At 39.7% G+C, this 12,896-nt stretch overlaps 1 protein-coding gene across 2 annotated transcripts; it reads left to right on the top strand.

The window, feature by feature from the left end:
- Window positions 1-294: 294 nt before the first annotated feature.
- Window positions 295-11,646, top strand: LOC110024753 (protein FAR1-RELATED SEQUENCE 5-like). Of its 2 annotated transcripts, XM_020724898.1 has the most exons (4): window positions 7,259-7,575; window positions 7,664-8,147; window positions 9,332-11,449; window positions 11,525-11,646. In XM_020724898.1, the coding sequence occupies exon 3, from the start codon at window positions 9,385-9,387 to the stop codon at window positions 11,401-11,403; it is 2,019 nt and encodes a 672-aa protein (XP_020580557.1). In that variant the 5' UTR covers window positions 7,259-7,575; window positions 7,664-8,147; window positions 9,332-9,384; the 3' UTR covers window positions 11,404-11,449; window positions 11,525-11,646. The 2 variants fall into 2 exon arrangements, with proteins under 2 accessions (XP_020580558.1, XP_020580557.1); XM_020724899.1 differs by lacking the exons at window positions 7,259-7,575; window positions 7,664-8,147 and adding an exon at window positions 295-446.
- The last annotated feature ends 1,250 nt before the right edge of the window (window positions 11,647-12,896 follow it).

The following is a 12,896-nucleotide window of genomic DNA, read 5'->3' as shown; positions in this document are numbered from 1 at the left end:
ATATAAATGAGTTGAATATGAACAATAATATTCTTTAACATGTCTTGGGCTCCTTACACCATAAGTGTCAAATACACATTAAAATTTTATTATTCATAATTCAACAAATTGAGCAGCCAATGCAGCGCCAAAGAGCGTCAAAACCGTCGTGGGCTACAAGAGGGCCAGGTTCACCCGTCACGTGGTGGTGCCCGCGCAGGATAAACTTCCACCCATCGGGGTTAACGAAATAACGAAAATGCCACCCTGTTTAATCGGTTCCATATCTAGGGTTTTCTAAGGTGCAGCCGCTTCACCACCTCATAGTACCGAGTTGGTGAGGACTCTCCATTCGCTACCTCTCTTCTTCTCTTCTTCCTCAATCGGATCCGATTCCTGCGAATCTCCGCTCTCTCCGATTCCTGTCAAGACTCCTTTCTTTATCTGGTTGTGGATTCTGTTGTAAGGTTGCATGTTTTGCATTGCCATTATTTTTTTTTCTTTCTGCTTCTTCATTCTCAATTCATTTCTTAATCTTTGCTATAACATAACTTGTTAGGAAGGAGCTTTCTGAGTGAAAAGTGCGCAACTTTAAGATTGAAAACTAACAAAATCATTTTTGAATGTGCAAATATGAAAAGAGAAATGAACAGATTAGTTACATTTAACGAAGAACTTTCATGATCTCCTTTTCTAAAAACTATAGAGGTTATGTTATAGCAAAGATAAGAAATGAATTGAGAATGAAGAATTATAAATTGGGCGATTAGTAGTTGGGATGAAGTTGATTATGGGTTGAATTTTGATTTGTCTGTGTATCACACCTCGAGAGTAGAACGTTAAGTCACAAGAGAAAGAGGCAAGTGAACACTAATAAGTAGTAATGCGTCGTGTCGATCGTGTCCATTCTCATAAAATAACATTTCTATTTATATGGAACAGAGTTATGTTCATGCCCCTGCTTTAATGGGGGTTTTACAAGATATATAGGTATTTTACATGCATGAGACTATTGTTTGGTTGCTATTTGTTTCATTCGGCTAAGCTCGTTTCGCTTCGGCTCGGTAAGACTAATTTGATCCGATGGGCTTAGCATCGTGGGTTGACTAAGCTCGCTTGGCTTTAGATCGACATGATTGGTTCAATCAGCTAGATTTGGTCGGCGTTGTCAGTCGGCTAATCTAGTTTGGATGTCAGCTCTCAATCCCTGGTGAGGAACTTCTATTGCAGAACGATGCTAGACTATCGAGCAGAGTATGAATCGTCTTATAATTCGTTTGAGACAGCTTTTTAGCTGCTTTGCTTTTCAAACCATCATAGCAGCTCTGTTGGGGAATAATCTGCTTTCTAGGAATTTTTATGGTATAAAGTTTTTTTTTTTAGCCTAACCTGTTAAATTATGATGGCTATTAGAAAGTTACGGTTTGACTTTTGAAATTAAAATAAATTTACAATAATCACCGTAGCTTTTTGAACAATAAATTCTTCTGCAACAGCTTCACAACTATTTATTCAAAGCCCCAAACAGAGCCTTAACCTGATAGGTAACTTGCTCTTCAATAACGAGAGCCTGAGGGATGACTATAAGACTCTTTGTTGTATTGTTAATTATTGATTCTTGATAAGGAGCATCAGGGGCATCCTTGGAATGATTGGTAATAATGATGGACTACATCTTTCCTTGGATCTGATCTACCGGAAGGTATGTTGCTGACTCTAGTCGGCTTTCTTGTAGTGGTTGGCTTGAATATCTCTTTGTCTCATTTCTGATCGAACGTCATTGATTCAATCACCTTCATTATTCGATCAACTTTGGCTTTGACAGATGCATCGAATCAAACAAGTGGGTATCCTGGTCTTCTGTTGATAGGCTCTCCTTTCTCGTATTCCTTACCTTCTGGACCGTTAAATCTCTTCAAGATCAGTAATGACACATTTCCGATGTACATATTTTAATTATCCGATTCTCTTACTTATTAAAAATAACGTTGCAATAAGAATGAGAAAATTTAATGTGAAAAATAGATATGACTTATTCTTTAATCAATGATTCAATAATTGAACTTCCTTAATTTTCGCATCAATGGTTCTTATAAATAGGGTGTGACGGAACTCGTTGACATTTCATATTTATTTTGCATCTCTTCTCATCTGAATCGGTTGGCTTTCAAGCACTATCATAGAGAACATGTCGAATATTTCAATCGGTCACCTCAGCAAGGAAGTGATTCTTGTTGTTTTTGGGACATCGAGCGAGCGGTACCGCCTGGAAGGTGTAAGGAAGAAAAAAACCACACCCAAAAATAAAAAAATAGTCGTGTCAATGGATCATGTGGCGTCGTCTGATTTGTTCCTTGGTCCTCAGCAGAGTAAAGTTTGGGCAATAGGCCTGACAATCGATCCATCGACAAAACCTTCTCTGTGGCACAAGATCTACTGATTGATTTGTCGCCGCCCGCGACACAAGAAGCTGCTGTTGCTTTACCACTGCCCAGGTCACAGGAGATTGTTTGTGCTTTGCCGCCACCCTGTGAGTTATCGTGCCCATTACATCATCTAAGTGTGATGAACTCTTTGGTATGTGGAGTCTCGGTCTTACATTGTAGGTTTTTATTTTTCTTTTTTTCTGAGTCTTCTTTTATTTATGTCATCTTTTGATGTAGTTGGTCTGCTGAACTTGGGTGATGACTCATTTCTGACAAACATCGGTGAGAATCCGACCGCAACACTAGTGGTGGCTTCTTAGGTGCTGGCCTTGAGCAGCCGACTCTCGAACAATGAGGAAGGGATTGACTACTCAGGCAACCCACGCGCGGAGGCTTGCTTCGATTTGGAGGAGAAGATGAGAAGTGAGAGATATCTTCTTCATTACAGATTTTAATTAAATTTGGAGTGGAATCGTAGAGAAAGTGAGTGATTCAAAGGAAATAGAAGGTATCAGACGTCTTCCAAATCTTTGGTTTGTCGCATGGATGAGATCGCAAACTCCTCGTGGTCGGCAAGGATTCAACGTGAGGAGATACGAGAGTTGCTAGCTTGTGTGGAAAGAATGAAGAGGCTGGAAGAGATGGCCTTTCTTCGCCAGGAACTGTCAGAAATCTGGGACAGTTCCCTCATACAACGGGCTCAAGCCGAGGCGGCTTGGATGAACCAGTTTAAGTTTGGGGGAGAAGTTTTGCATAGGAGGCTACTTTGGAAAGAACTTGCCTTAGCTGAAGCGGAAGATGATCACCTTGTAAAATATTTCCTCTCGGATTAGTTTTCAAGTGTTATTTGTAATATCTTTTTTAAGTGTAAAATTCATTTTTCCTTCTCGAATTCTATGTTGATGTGATTTTCCTGTCATCTTGTTTTGAAAATTACAGTACAGTTATATTTTTATCCCCATGTGAAGGTTCCACGGTTCGACTTTTTGTGTTACCCTATATATAAGGGTAAGGGGTTGAATTGGCGCTACGTTTTTACTATATTTTTCTCTTCGCTTCTCATCTTTTTCTCTGTTAGCTGCTCTTTGTGCTCTGTTTTGGGGATTCGAAAATACTCTTCGAAAGCTTTTGGGTCCATTGTCGTGACCAAACGATCGATGATAACCCAAGGGGAAGTGGACTTGTTGCAGGACGCCTGCGTCTACGATTCTATCATCATGAGCAAAGTCTCTCAGGTTTGGGCTAGATGATCTTCTGTTATCAATTGATGGCCTAAGAAGCTTCGTATTTCAGTCAACAATCCTGCTGGAGGCTGAGTAAAAATTGGAAAAGGCTGAGGATAGGGCGAAGGCGGCGGAAAATTGGGCGAAGATGGTTGAAGCCAAAGTACTTAGACTGTCGGAGTTGTTGTCCGCTACTCAGGGAGAGAACCCAACCCAAAAGGAAATGGTGATAATGAAGACATCTAATGAGTTTTTCGCTTAACTTTCTTCCCACACTCGACAAGTGGAACTCCTTGCTGCATGGCTCGGGGTAGGAATGTCTTTAGTTGCCAGTCAGATGATAAAGGCGAAGTTGTTCTCCCATGAGTGGGTCGATCTGAATAAATTTGCTAGAATACTTTCGAACTTGGAGGAGGGCAAGGAAGCGTAGGATAGCGATGAAGAGGATGGAGGGTCTTTAAATGTTTGACTCGTCTTCGGCTTCGCCTGTAACTTTAAAATAAGTCTTTTTTTTTTTTTTGAACACTTGTAAGGAGACATATAGGAGATTCTTTGTAAAGAAACACATAGAAGCTTCTTTGTAAAGAAACACATAGAAGACTCTTTGTAAGTTTTCAATCATTAAATAAAACAAAGCTTTTGATCAATTTTCATCTTCATTTCTCGCATTTACCTTTACCATATATTTTAGTTTCCCTGTGATAAATGCTTGTGATGATTGATGGATCAATTTTTTTAAGAATGTCTTCAGTCAATTTAGCTAAGTTATTGTCTGGCTCAAGACTTATGCTTCCCGGGTTTTTGTTCCTTGGTTAGGTTGCCGCCTTAATTGCATCTTACGCCAGACGTATTAAGTGGATTTATCGCGGCCTTCATGGGGGTAACCCTCAAGACTTTCTACTGGGGTGATTCTTATGCTACCCACTGTAGATCTTGTCATTAATGGTTAGGAAATTACTGCAAAAGCTTTACCCACTTTGAGCTTGAAAACATAGGATTTTATGATGCATGAGCATTGTGTGTCAGTTCTTGTGTATTTTGTCGATCGGACGTTAATCATCGCTATCGGTCAACTTTCGATCTCACGTTTATCCTTCATTTTCGGTTTTAAAAATTCTTTATCAATTTGACGTAGTGCATCGTTATCGATTTTGAAAATATTGGTCAATTAGATGTCATGTGTTGTTATTAGTTTTGGAAAATCTTTGTTGATCGGACGGCTTATGTTGCTATCGATTTTGTCGCTCGAGTGAAACCACTATTGACGGATTGATTCTAGTTCCCCGGGTGTTGGTTGGACCTAGGATTGTGCGCATAATTCAAAAAATTTTACTTAAATATTTTTATGAACTTCACAATAAAATACAAGGGAATGATAACACATTCTCATTGTTAAGTCTGGCACTGGTTAGGTTGTTGGACTTGAATCCCTCGGTAGTACACTCTATCGGTCACTTGGTAATCTCAGTGCCTTCATCAGTCTTCAAGGAGAGTTCAAGCCGAGCAACGAGGATTGTGTCTCAGCTTCCGACATTCTGCTTGGTCGGCTCTCTTTTGTGGTGCGCACTTAGTTCGCTCTATTTTGAATGATGTTGGGGAGGAATTGTATCCTTCTGTCGATATGTGGTTGTTGGCTAGTTCCAACGATTTGATCATCTTCGATCACTGCAAGCCTAGTGCGTATCATAATGGTCCTTCATTCAGCCCTTGAGCTAAGGAAACATGAGCTGCTGCGGATTTCAGGTCCTGCACTTCCAACATCTTCTAGAAGTGGGTGATGAACGAGTGAATGCTCTCATTCAATCCCTATTAGATTTATAGGAGGGCCTATGAATTCTTTTGTGGCTTTGTTTAAAGTCAACAAATGACGCAATCACTCCAGTGACAATGCATTGAACAACCTGAGGGCTGACTCCCTTAGCATGGTAAAGAAAAGATGACATTACAGTATGTGATCCTCAGCAGACACACAGTCAAATCTAACAAGGCCATGTGGTCAGTCAGATCGGTCCTACCCTTATAGGACTCTATTGTCGGGATTTTAAAACTCTCTAGGGGCACGACCTCAGATATTTGCTGAAAGAATGCATTCTTTAGCTGACAGGGCACTGCATTATGCCCGAATTGATGTTGGTCGATCAATGCCGACCCAACACTAGCGAAGTACTGGGATTGTTCTTCTTTTTCCAGAGTTAAGAGGGGCTCTTTGGCCATTGGGTGTCGATCCTTTCTCTCGGGGACACTGCTCTTTTCCTCGAGTCAATGCATCTCTGATTGAATCCAATGCTTGATCCTTCAGCTTCTGGATCTGTTGTTCACGAACTCTCTTATGCACTCCATATTACTGGTAGCTTTATTGTGAGTTTCTTCTCTTTGAGCTGCTCTACTTTTTGTATGTGACATGATTCATGCTCACTGTACTTTTTAGGATGTTTAACCCTGATTTGTCCGTGAATCACTCCAAAGGAATAGACCATAAGTCAGGAGAGAGACAGAGAGAAGAGCGAATAGTAATACGTCATGTCTATCATGCCATTCTCATAAAATGATTTCCCTATTTATATAGAGAGGAGTACAATATGGTGATGTTACATTTTTGCACTTCTTTTAATGAGGGTTGTACATGATATTTTAAGTATTTTACAAGTATGAGCCTATTGCTCGGATGCAATTTGACTCATTCGACTGAGCTCGTATGGCTTCTGCTTGACAAGGCCTATTTGATCGGATGGGTTTAGTCAGTGTCGCAGGTTGAATAAGCTCCATTGGCTTTGGATCGACATGATTGGTTTGGTCAACTAGACTTGGTCGGCATTGTCAGTCGACTGATATAGTCTAGCTGTCGACTCTTGATTCTCGGTGAAGAACTCTTGTCGGTTGAGCAACATTAGACTATCGAGCAGAGTGTGAATCACTGTAACCCGATAGGTAGTTCGCTATTCAATGAGGAGGGCCTAAGGGATAGCTATATAACTTTTTATTCTATTGTTAATTATTGATCCCTAATGTGGTGCCTCAGGAGCGTTGGTGGGAAGATTGGTGATATTGTGGGTTTGCATTTTTTTTCAGAAAGGATTTATCGGAAGGTAGATTGTCGCCTTCGATCGGCTTTCTTGCAGTTGTTGGCTTGAATATCTCTTTATCTCGTTTCTAACCAAACGGCTCAGATTCTGCTGCCTCAGTGACTAGATTAGCTTTGTTTTTGTTTTCTCTGGCCCCAGACGGCTGCATCCGATCGGATAAGTGGGTCTCTAGTCTTTAGTCGGTCGGCCCTCCTTTGTTATGTTCTTTTTTTTTGGATTGTTAGATCTCCTCATAATTAATGCTTACATATTTTTTATAAACATATTTTTTTTTATTGATTCTCTTACTTCTTGAAAGAGACGCTACGATAAGAATGAGATAATTTAGTGTAAAAAGTAGATAGCATTTATTTTTTAATGAATGGTTTAATAATTGAACTCTATTGATTGGATCTTGTATTTAGGGCATGATGGAACTCTTTGGCATTTCATATTTGATGCATCTCTTCTCATCTGAATCAGCCGGCTGTCAAGCACTGTCATGGAGAACATGTTGAATCTTTTGATTGATCCCCCCCCCCCCCCACCTTTTGGGAAACTAGAGGAGCGGTACTGCTTGGAAATTGAAAAGAAGAAGAAAACAGCAGCCAAGAAGAGAAAAGCAGTCTCACCTGTGGATCATTTGAGGTCGTCTGATTCGTTCCTCGGTCCTCAGCAAAGAAAAGTTTGAGCGACTAGCCTGGACATCGATTCTTTGGCTCAACCTTCTACTGCAGCACGAGACCTACCGACTGAATAGAGTGTTAGTGCTCTACCGCTACCTTGGATTCAAGAAGTTGTTGGTGCTTTGTCGCCGTCTGGGATGCAGGCTACGTGTGCTCTGTCGTCACTCGCTTACATCGTTTGAGTGAGACCTACTCCTTGGTATGAGGAATCTCAGTTTTTCTTGTTAGGTTTTAATTTTTTTCTTTTTTTTTTGGGCCTTCTTTATTTATGTCGTCTTTTGATGCAGCTGGCTTGTTGAACCTGGGTGATGACTAGCCTCCGACACACGTCGGTGAGAATCTGACCGCAGCACCAGTGGCGGCTGCACAAGCGCTGACAAAGAGCATCTGACCCTTGACTGAGGATGGAGGGATTGACCCCCTGGGCAATCCATGCGTGATTTGTGGGGAAGCAACTAATGGACGTAAGACATCTCTCAAATCGCTGGCTCGCAACCTGGACGAGATCAAGAACTCCTTCGCTCAGTCGGCTGGGATTCAATGAGAGGAGGAGATGCATGAGCTGTTAGCCCGTGTGGAAAGAATGGAGAGGATGGAGGAGGAGATGTCTTTCTTCGCCAGGAACTGTCAGAAGTCCATAATAGTTCCCTCATACAATGGGCTCAAGCTGAGGGGGATCGGGTGAACAGGTTTAAGTTTAGGGGAGAAGTTGTATATTGAAGGCTGCTTTGGAAAGAACTTGTCTTAGCTGAAGTGGCAGATGATCACCTGGTAAAATATTTCCTCACAAACTAATTATCGAGCGTTGTTTGTAATGTCTCCTTTTGCAAGAAAAAAATTTTTTTTTTTCTCGAATCCTATGTTGACGTGATTTTTTTGTCAGTTTATTTTTGAAATTATTGTACGATTCCTTTTTTACATATGTGTGACAGTTCCACTTTTTTGTGTTAACTTATATTTACAGATAAGGGTTTCGATTGATGCTACGATTTTACTAACTTTTTCTCTTCGCTTTTCCTCGTTCTCTCAATTTTCTATTCTTTGTGTATATTTCAATGGCTCCAAAATACTCTCTAAAAGCTTTTGGGTCAATCGTCACGACCGAACGATCGACGACAACCCAAGGGGAAGTGGACCGGTTGCAGGATGTCTGCGCCTATGATTCCTCCATCAGGCTTTGGTTCGCCGGAGAGCGCAACCGAGCGACCACTCCACATGGCCCCGGCCTCATCTTTTACAAAGACAAAGTCTGCTTCGGCTTGAGGTTGCCTCTCTGTCATGAGTTGGAGGCCATCTTTAGCTATTATGAAGTCATTCCCACCCAGATCCTCCCGAACTCCATTCATTTTATCATGATTTTCGTCATCTTCTGTTGTTGGTCAGGAATTCCGTGGTCGAGATAGCTCTTCACGTGCCTATTCTCGTTCTAGGTTACTAGCAGTTTGCCTCTCTCTATTACAGCTGCTAGAGATGGAGAATAATGTGAAAGGCTGGAAGCTAGTGTTCAGCATCGATTCTTCTCCATCGAGCTGGAACACTCAGAGTGTTCCGTCCAGGCTGGAACACCCTAAATTGAAATTGATTAATGTTTAACTAGATATAATTGAAATTAATCAGCTTTGAATCGACTTGGATTAAAGTTTTATAACATATCATATTATATGCATCAAATGTTTTATATGTATATTTATTTCTAGCAAACCCTGGGCATCTAACACAGTTGTATTTCCCATTACATCCAAAGCTGAGATCTAAAGTTTGAATTATGCAAAGAATATTTGTATATTCATGTCAAGTCAATCTTGATGTCATCTCAGAATGGATTTTACCTTCATGATAGAGCTCAAAATCTACTCGATGGAGTCAAATTTGCGACATCAAATTTCGTGCATATTTATATCTACAACTATGAATGCTGACTTGTGATGCTCCATGTTGGCATTTTGACTTGGCAGATCCAATTCGAAGGCCTGGCAGAATTAATGAAGCAGGTCTGATTCAGTGTAAAATGGATGGTTCTGAGCAGTCTGGATCAAGCCCAGGATTGGAGAATTCAATCATCCCTGCTGCTGGAAGGTCAGACATTGATCTAGAAAAGGGCAGTGAAACTGAAGTGCTAACTTGTGAGGAGTTTCTGCGCCTTGAGGAAGGGAAGAAGGATCTATTAGGACAGATTGTTGATGGTGAAAAGGAAGCTTATAAGATTTATTGTGATTATGCTCATTATGTTGGATTCAGCGTTCGAAAGGGAAAGAATGCTTACTTTCTGGGAACAAAAAATATCAAAGCAAAGGAATTCCTTTGCTCAAAGGCTGGTTTCAAGGAAGATGAGCCTGAAGCTACTCACAGTAAACTTGAGAGTAGGACTGGGTGCAAGGCCATGGTTAAATTCGAGGTTGATGAGAATGGAAAGTGGAGAGTCTCTCGTTTGGTTGCGGAGCATAATCATGAACTGGCTAAGCCTGAAGAAAGACATTTGCTGAGATCGGCACGTTCAGTTACATCTGCAAAGATGAGTAGTGTGTTCAGAACTTTGCTGGATGCTGGAATAAAGACAACAAAAGTAAGTGCTTATCTTTTTGACGAAGGTATCCGTATCGAAAATGTTAAGCTTTCGAGGAAGGAAGGGCAGGAGCTTATAAACTCTCGAAGGTTGATGGAGATTGAGCCTGGAGACTCACAAAGCTTGGTAAATCTATTTAAGGAAAGAGCTGCACAAGATGCCATGTTTTTTTGGGATATACAACTTGATAAAGAGGGTAAGCTAACTAACTTTTTTTGGAGAGATGGTAGGTCTAGAATAGATTATGACTGTTTTGGTGATGTTCTGATCTTCGACACAACTCACAGATTGAATAAGTACATATGCTCACCATTTCTAGGGATTAATAACCATGGGCAGACCATCATGTTTGGGGCTGCTTTTTTAATGGATGAGATGACAGAATCCTTTGTGTGGCTTTTTAGTGCATTTTTGAAGTCAATGAGTGACAAGCTACCTATCACAATATTTACAAATCAAGATGAAGCAATGGATAAGGCGACAGAGATGGTATTTTCTACAACACATCATCATTTTTGCGGGTGGCACATCTCAAAAAATGTGCCTTCTCGCGTGCATAATTTTAATTCTGACAAAGAACTCAAGGGCCTTTTTAATAAATGTATGCAAGAATGTGATTCAGAGATTGAATTTGAAGAAACATGGCGGAACATGCTGGTTAAAGGAAACCTCGAAAGCCATGAATGGCTCAAATACTTGTACGAAAGCCGTCGAAAATGGTCTAATGCATTCAATAAAGATGTCTTTGATTTGGGAATCAAATCGACGCAGCGGACCGGGATCAATAACAATGTATTGAATGTTGTACCTAACACGAGCTCTCTCACAAAATGTTTCCTTCAAATTGAGAAGTTGCTGCATGGTTGGCGCCAAAACGAAGCTAACGAAGATTTCAATTGCAATCAAAGCATGCCCCCGCGTGCAATAAAGCAAAGTCCTTTTTTGAGGCATGCTGCACAAGTTTATACACACAAAATGTACAAGTTATTTGAGAGGGAGTTTCTTGATGGGGTTGGTGGTGGACTCCTTTTTAAAGAGTTTCCATGTGGAGGCACCTTGTACCAATTCAAAATGAAGATGCATGATGATGAGGGTCTAAAGGAATGGATTGTGAATCTTGACACATTATCCATGGAGGTTGAGTGCTCTTGTAAGAAGTTTCAATCAATGGGGATTTTGTGTTCCCATGCTTTAAGAGCATTTAGTTTGAAGAACATTGCTAGGTTACCAGATAAATATATTGTGAAAAGATGGACCAAAGAAGCGAGGAAACGGATATATAGTTCTGGGCAAAATGGGACTTCTCAGCAGGGCCATATGGAGCCTGAATCCATTTATCTGAATCGTGTCAGTCGATACTGCTACGAACTTGCTACGAGAAGCCAGCAGTATGCAGGTGCAAGAAAAATTTTATTAAATGCTTTAGAAACTGCTGAAAAGAGCATTGACAACTTTTTCAGGTAACAATGTTTAGCTGATGCTAATTCAGACAAAAGGTTGAAAAGATCGAGTAAGCTCTTGCCGCCGTGTTGAAATGAAATTATCAGTAGCTAGTTTTTTTACCTGTCTTCTTCTTCTCATGTAGGGGAAGAGAATGATGCAGGAAATCAATTTCACCATGGTGAAACAGCTCGTAGTATCTTGCCTTCTTCTGTAAATATCATGCTACCCCAATACTGGAGCTCCCTAGATGATGTTAACCTACCTCAGCCGCAGAACGTAGAGGGCAGGCTTACAGGGGTTTCTGCAATGTTGGATGCCTTCATCTGATTTTAATGCTCCATGACTTCAGCCATAGTTACAGAAGTGTTTGATGTGTTGTTAATTGTTCATTAAAGAATGAATATAAGTTACTAAATCAAATGAATGAACTGATAAAGGTAAGACACATGATCTTTCATTTTTTTTTTTTTTCTATCTTCTATGTGGACATAACACTTAATATTGTCAGCTGTAAAATCTGTTTTGTTGTTCTTTAGAAGAGAAGCATAAAACTAAGTTAAGTGCTTAAGTGGATGGTTGGCTTGACACTTAGAGACAAATGTGAAACGAATGTATTTGTGAAAGGGTTGGTGTAGCTTTAACGACATACAATATTAGAGAGTCGTCTTAGGGTTTGGTCACATTAAACATCGACCATCTGATGATCTGGTTAGGAGAGTAGATACTTTAGATTCGACTTATGCTAAGAAAGGTAGAGGTACACCTATAAAGACTTATGGCATGTTGTATAAAAAATAATCTTAATTTATTAGAATTAAATGAAAATATGACACTTAATAGGACACAATGGAGAAAAAATATTCATGTACAATGGAGAAAAAATATTCATGTACCGGCCCCACTTAATGGGATAAAGGCTTGTTGTTCTTACTAACGTATGAAATATTCTTTTGTTATATTTGTAGAGTAAGATCATTTTTTAAATATTAGATATGGCCCTATCATTCATTAACTACATATTTCCAAAAATTAGGCTTCAGTTTTTTCCTTAAAATTCAAATTTGGTAAATTGACACATTTTTTGAACCCCTATTTATTGGATAAGTTGGTATATATTTGTATCTATTTTGCAAAAATTTAGAAACTTTGGCTCGGGCTCTTCGTCGGGCTTTCATTGACTCAATTTTGGCATTGACTTCTTATTATATAACTCCACCATTAGGCGCATAATATAGCTTGAAAATTAAGCATTTTGAATGCTTTCACTGAGGAAAAAATCATGGGAATTAAAATCAATATTAGGTGTGGATGCAACTTGCAGCTAAATCTGATCAAATTTATTGCTTATTTAATTGGCTATTCATGTTGCTTATTTTTTGTTAATGATTTTAATTATTATATAAATCAACAACATTCATTATGATAACATATTTATAGTAACTTTATCTAACATTTTAATTTAGATCACAATTATGTGCTCAGTTACCTAAGCTCATGTATGCACAAAATTTTTT

The sequence above is a fragment of the Phalaenopsis equestris genome, unplaced genomic scaffold (genome assembly GCF_001263595.1).
Source record: "Phalaenopsis equestris unplaced genomic scaffold, ASM126359v1 Scaffold000272, whole genome shotgun sequence".
Classification (NCBI taxonomy): Eukaryota; Viridiplantae; Streptophyta; class Magnoliopsida; order Asparagales; family Orchidaceae; genus Phalaenopsis; species Phalaenopsis equestris.
Note: the sequence above shows the minus strand (reverse complement) of the source record. Positions and strands in the feature narration are given on the sequence as shown.